The 6,303-nt window shown below is 32.5% G+C and overlaps 1 protein-coding gene across 2 annotated transcripts; it reads left to right on the forward strand.

Annotated features, from left to right (window-relative positions):
• The first annotated feature begins 815 nt into the window (after window positions 1-815).
• On the forward strand, window positions 816-5,117 carry LOC109337056 (DCN1-like protein 4). Of its 2 annotated transcripts, XM_019573925.1 has the most exons (10): window positions 816-1,068; window positions 1,903-1,987; window positions 2,975-3,049; window positions 3,148-3,184; window positions 3,316-3,399; window positions 3,527-3,587; window positions 3,698-3,804; window positions 3,885-3,950; window positions 4,644-4,773; window positions 4,848-5,117. In XM_019573925.1, exons 1-9 carry the CDS (start codon window positions 1,005-1,007, stop codon window positions 4,737-4,739), a joined length of 675 nt encoding a protein of 224 aa, XP_019429470.1. In that variant the 5' UTR covers window positions 816-1,004; the 3' UTR covers window positions 4,740-4,773; window positions 4,848-5,117. The 2 variants fall into 2 exon arrangements, with proteins under 2 accessions (XP_019429470.1, XP_019429469.1); XM_019573924.1 differs by lacking the exons at window positions 4,644-4,773; window positions 4,848-5,117 and adding an exon at window positions 4,269-4,608.
• The last annotated feature ends 1,186 nt before the right edge of the window (window positions 5,118-6,303 follow it).

A 6,303-nucleotide genomic window follows, 5' to 3' on the forward strand; every position in this document is an offset into this window, starting at 1 on the left:
TAATGACAATTTACGTGTAATATGTAAGGGTGAGTGTGGGTTGAGGTAGGACGAGTTAAGGCTTATCCCTTAGTCAACCCTAAATGTTGATTGTGTCATCTTTTTGAACTCGGACTCTGCCTTAGATCTGAAGCTAATCCGACCCTAAATATTGACCAGGTCAGCCTCTAAACCCGAACTCGATCCTAGACCCAATTAAATATTATGTATACTCACTTTAGATAAAGTTTCTGAATATTATTTATTATTATGAATATGTAATTTGACATATAAAATGATATATATATATTATTAATAATGTATTATGATGAAAAATTTAGAAAACCAATGATATTTCGACAAATGTGTCATTACTCTGTACACATTTGATTAAAGACACATACAAACATGATGGATGAATGACCATGAGACGAGTCATTCTCAATTCCTACTTGACCCTAAATATTGACTGAGTCTAATTTTTGAACCCGAACTCAGCCCAAGACTCAATGAGACATGACCATATTCAGGTCCGATCATGATCAGTCCGTATTAGATAACTCTGGTAGAGTCGAGTCCTGCTCACCCCTAGTAATATGCTAATAATATAAAAGATGAGTATACTATCTATGCAATGTCAGTATAAGAATTTATCTACCGTCTATTCATATTATTTTATTCATTCAATTATCAATGATAATACAACATAAATAATAAAAAGTATAATAACAACATAAAAAATTCATACATCATGTATTACCTAGAAAGATAATTATGTATTGAGTGGATAGATATTAAATATAGATCCATATGTATGTATTATAAGGCAAAGCCAATTGAGTTATCAAGTACACGTCATCATCATCACCAACCTCTTTCATTGCAATTCTTCTCAATTCTCTCTTTCTCTACAATTCAAGTTGGCGCGTTATTCTGCTTCGGAGTTTCGAGCGACGTCGTTTCTTCGCTCGATTACTCTTTTCATCACAACAATCCTTTTTCTCCCTTTCGATTTCTTATTCAAGATGCGACGTTCTTCTAATCCATCCAAAAAAACGGGTCAATCCAATTCCGATCTCTACCGTTCTGGTATTCGATTTTTTAATTACTTTTTTTTGTTAATTTATGTTAAATTTTATTGATTTTGGTTGTAGTCATGATTGTTGTTTAATTTATTGGTTGAATTTTTTATTTTTTTAGATTTAATTGTGGTTTTTTTGTTTAATTATGTTATGTTCATGTTGAAGTTGAGTTTTTTGTTGTTGTTAGGATTAGTGAAGTGTGAACTTGTCTTGTTGGGTTTTGAATTTTCAGTGAAAAGATTATATTTTTGCAGAATTTTGCTTTTATAATTATGTGGGCATGGGAGATTGAAATGTTTTTTCTTTTCTTAAAACTCTTGAAAGAAGAATTTGTTGGCAGTTCTATGTTCCTCAATTCCTTGCTTTTAAGATGAAATCTAACATAATTTACTTATTACTATCATGATTATCTCATGTCAAAAACAAAAATCACTTCATTTTTTATGACAAAACTTAGTAAGAGGGTGGCCCAATGCACGAGGCTCTCACGAGTTTGGGGAAGGTTAGATATACGCAGTCTTATCCTTGATGCTCTGCAAGCGGAGAGGTTATTTATAGGATTTGAACCTTTGACCTCATGATCACTAAAAAACAACCTTACCGTTCCGCCTAATTCACCTTCTTTATGACAAAATTGAGTGAAAACTCAAAATGGTTCAACAAAACACCAGTAGTGCTTTTTATGTTCACCTTTTGCTTAACTTATACTGTAAATTTGTTAATTATGGTGGGAAATTTGAGTGAGTAATTAGTCAAACATAATCTGGTTAGTATCTAGCAAGCACTATTTCAGTGAGCATTAAGTATTCAATGTTCTAATCATATAAACATAAATTTTCAGCCTCAAGCAAAGCAAGCTCAAAGGAATCAGAACGTATCGATAGTCTATTTTATTCCTATGCCAATGGCTCTACTGGGTTGATTGAGTAAGTTTATATCACCCTAGAATGTTTTGTTATTTTCTTAATTCAAACTTCGGACATGAATATTTGTGCGAAGAACATTCAATGAATCATTATTAAAGTTTGTTTCTAGCTCATATACTATAGCTAGGTGAGTTTTGTAAATAGTGCCCTTCAGGTATGATAGAGATACATGCATGAAAAAATGCCAATAGGGCCGTAATCCTGTTATACTGAAGAGTGCTTTTAGGCAGCATTTGGTGCTTGCACCTGAAAATATCGTAGAACCTGATCATAGGATGTTAACAGGATAAGGCATAATAGTTTAAATAAGTTGATAAGCTCGTAACTATTAGGCACCTGGTGTTCATACCTTTACAGGCAACCTGATAGTAATACATAATCTGCTATGACTATATACCCTTCAGCTTCTCTACCATCTCCTTCGGTACCTCATCCAATTCCTTGCAGTAACATTCTGAGCCTGTACCTAATTCACCCCTCACTTCCCACAGTTTCAGTCCCTTTCACATTACTTCTTCACCTCACTTACCGTCCCCACATAATGAAAGAGTTGGATAGGGTTATGTTGATGGACAGCCATGTATGGTTATGGTGATGAATTAGTTCTTCTCCGTCACGTATATCATGTTCCTTTCAACGACAATGGGCAGACACCTGGCTTGGACTAGCATGTAACTGAAGTGCACCGGTGGTGGTAGAAAGATAAGGCAATTACAGTACAAAGTACTCCAGATTGGTCTAACCCCACAAGAAAGATACGGTTCATTGACACTAGATGATTAAGACATTAATCATGCATGTAATCCAAAAACAAAATAAACTAAAATATTAAATGAAGAGTGTGTTCATAAATCCTTTCAGAAAGGGATTCTTGTTGTATAAGTAACTGTTTTATGCACATACTAGGAAAATGGGTACATGAGTCATGAACACCTGTTTACGATTTGAAAGTGGGTTTAATTATCTTTTAATAAACTCTGGATGCAGCCCAGAAGGCATTGAAACACTTTGTGCTGATATTGAGGTGGATCATACTGACGTGAGAATCTTGATGCTTGCATGGTAAGTTGCAGTGTTAAATTTAATTGTCCTTGAATACCATTTTGTTATATCTTTGTCATAAGTTTGTGTTTGAAGTTGATCAAGATTAAATGTGACAGGAAAATGAAATCTGAGGAGCAAGGATATTTTACCTTGGTAAGAGACAATTCTTCATGTGTATAACACATATAGGGAAATAGTTGTCTTTTATGTTTGCTTTACAACAATGTAGTTTCTGTACTTGTTTCCTCCTTATACTAAAATCACTTAACCGTAAATATTTATAGGATGAGTGGAGGAGAGGGTTGAAAGCACTAAGGGTTGATACAGTAAGCAAACTGAAGAAGGCACTTCCAGACTTAGAAAAGGAGGTAGTATTATTTAAGTGATACTTTTTTGATAAGCCATGGACAAATTAACTTATGGCAAATGTTACTTATTGTTCGTTGAAATGTTTTATAAGTTGCTAACTTCTTTATTTTGATATCTAATGTCAAGGTCCAGAGGCCAACGAATTTTGCAGATTTCTATTCTTTTGCTTTCCAGTATTGTTTAACAGGTAAGCTTAAGATATGATTTTGTGTAGATTAGAATAAACCGTTTTTTGATTTCCAATAAGTTTTTATACCATTGACCATATTCTTATATCAAACTTTCTAATTTCTTCAGAGGAGAAACAAAAAAGCATTGATATAGAGAGCATCTGTGAATTACTTACTCTTGTTTTGGGTTCAACATTTCCATCCCAAGTTAACTTATTTGTGGAATATTTGAAGGTGAGATGTGCATTTTACATTGTTGTTTTAGTTCTAAGTTCTTACAAATGATTCTCACATGTTTTTATTATTTATGGCAGTCTCAAAATGATTACAAGGTCATAAACATGGATCAATGGTTGGGATTTTTCAGGTTTTGCAATGAGGTAGCCTCTTTTTCTGAAACTTCTAGAATGTTTCAGTGTTCATTATCAAGAGGGAGATATTTCTTATTCTTGGTTGGACTATTGGCTCTCTAGTATTGATATTCTCACTCTCTACCTTTCAACTTAGTCTAGTGTCTTTTTTGTTGTGGATTCATATCTTTAGTGTTGGAATCTTTTACATCTTGTGTTTGGCTTGAGTTAGTTATTGAAATATTAAACATTTTTAATGATATGATGATACTACATGATTAGTTAATGGTATAAAAAACTTACATTAACTGTATTGAAATTGAATCCTTTTGTGCATGACTCATGGAGTTAGGAAGTGGAACATGGCCTAACCGTGTGGGGAGGCACGAGCGTGTTGTCGAAGCTGCCCAAGACCATGGACCTAGGGTGTGGTGGAAACCGGACCATGGAGCAACACGATCCATGACCTTGCCGTGTTGGACACCACGGTCATGGATCCATACCTTTATGACAGATCAAAAATCCAATCAATGGGTTTTGGGGTTGGGGTACTAGACTATAAACATGTGTTATGTAAAACCTAATGTGACAATCCTACTCTCCTGTTAACAAATCTTTGTTTTTTGTCTCTCTTCTTCTTTATTTTCTTCTTCTATTAGATTGCCTATTCCCAATAAATCCCTTTTTCAATCTAACTGAGATTCAACTTCCTCTTCTTCACAGATTACTTTTCCAACACTCAGTGATTATGATGCAGATCTTGCATGGCCCTTGATCCTAGACAATTTTGTTGAATGGATTAGAGAAAAGCAAAAGTAATCTGATCATGATTCTCTGCTAACTGCAATCATTGGTATGCAAATTTTGTAAACTTTAGTAATATATATTCATATATGCATTGACTCTTACTGATTGATTTGTTGGCAGCACTCGATGGTGTAAGAGAAAGTGTGGGACAGATTATGTAGGTCCTCCTTTGTTGCCCAAACAAGTTGAAGCTCTTGTGTTAGCCATGTTTTTCATCTGGCCATTCTCAACATAAACCAATCTTTACTTCTATTTAAAGTCACAAGTTTGTACTTTGTCATTATTACCAAACACCAACATCAGCAATATCTACCCTCTTTATATGTATCATTCACAAATCACAATATAGCTTTTTTTATTGAAATTAAATTCACTGCAACTACTTCTATACTTTTTCCTCATTTATTCTTTAACATCAAATTTTGAACATATTATATACATTCATGATTATTAATTTCATTTACTTTCTTGTATGAGAAAAAATAGATGCACTTATAGTTAAAAGTTTTTTTCTATATTATCACTATGTCATCCACTATTTATATTTAATTATTGTTGACTCATAAATATAATTAATACAAATAATTGATAAGTAATATATTGATTATGTATAAATCTTTATACTTATATATTACATTCTTTTTATATACATATATTTTAAAAATAACAAATAATATAGGAGCATACATTTGTTTCCTTATCAACAAATGTTTTCCACAACACATTTTTGTTTCATAGTGTTGAACCAAGAGGGGATATGTGACCTAAAATGAGCTATAAAATGAGCTATATGTCTTCTTTCATCAGGGAGAATTTTTTTAAATAGCTTCACCACTGTTGTAAGTATTGGACTGGGCGACCTGACTAGATTTAAAAATATCTTAGATTTGTAATCTTAATCGAATGAGATGTTAAACCACTTTTTCTTGGGAAAGTTTCTGTCCGATAGTGTTAAATCTAGTTAAACGGGAATAACTTGGAAAGTGAACTAGATGATTCACTTTTAAAAAAATGAAACACTACTCTAATATTTTATTTTACTCCGTTCCAAACAAATGAAAGATATTACTTCAATATATTTATAATTATATATATAAAAAATTTCGGGTCCAACCGGACACTTGAATCACTTAAAATATAATACGGAATTTCTTCTGATTTAATGTTCAGCTCGGGTTTCACAAAAATTGATAACTAGAGATTAATTCATGATTTCTTTATAATGGCTAGCACGGGCGGATCTTTTCTAGGACAGGTGGGGGCAGTTGCCCCCCTCAAATATTTCAAAAAAATATTATAGAGATATTGTTTTTGGTATATTTTAAAATTTAACAATAAAACTTAAGGATAAGAGTGTAATATTTATGTATTATTAATGTAAAAATTTATACACATTCACTACATCATTCATCATTCATTTAGATTAATTTTTTTTAAAGAGTTAATGAAGATTGGATATGAATGGTAGGTGATGAAGTGAAAAAGTATAAAATTCATACATTGTTAGTGCATATATTCTTCTCTCAAAGAATAATACTTCTATACGACTTATTGGACAAGAAAAAAATTCAATATT

Source organism: Lupinus angustifolius, unplaced genomic scaffold (genome assembly GCF_001865875.1).
Source record: "Lupinus angustifolius cultivar Tanjil unplaced genomic scaffold, LupAngTanjil_v1.0 Scaffold_1_850, whole genome shotgun sequence".
Classification (NCBI taxonomy): domain Eukaryota; kingdom Viridiplantae; phylum Streptophyta; class Magnoliopsida; order Fabales; family Fabaceae; genus Lupinus; species Lupinus angustifolius.

Bases quoted from the DNA above. Each gene is read 5' to 3' on its own strand.
- LOC109337056 (XM_019573924.1), top strand. From the start codon at position 1,005: ATGCGACGTTCTTCTAATCCATCCAAAAAAACGGGTCAATCCAATTCC. The intron at 1,988-2,974 runs GTAAGTTTATAT...CTCTGGATGCAG, and splicing joins GGCTCTACTGGGTTGATTGA to CCCAGAAGGCATTGAAACAC. The intron at 3,185-3,315 runs GTAAGAGACAAT...AAATATTTATAG, and splicing joins AGCAAGGATATTTTACCTTG to GATGAGTGGAGGAGAGGGTT.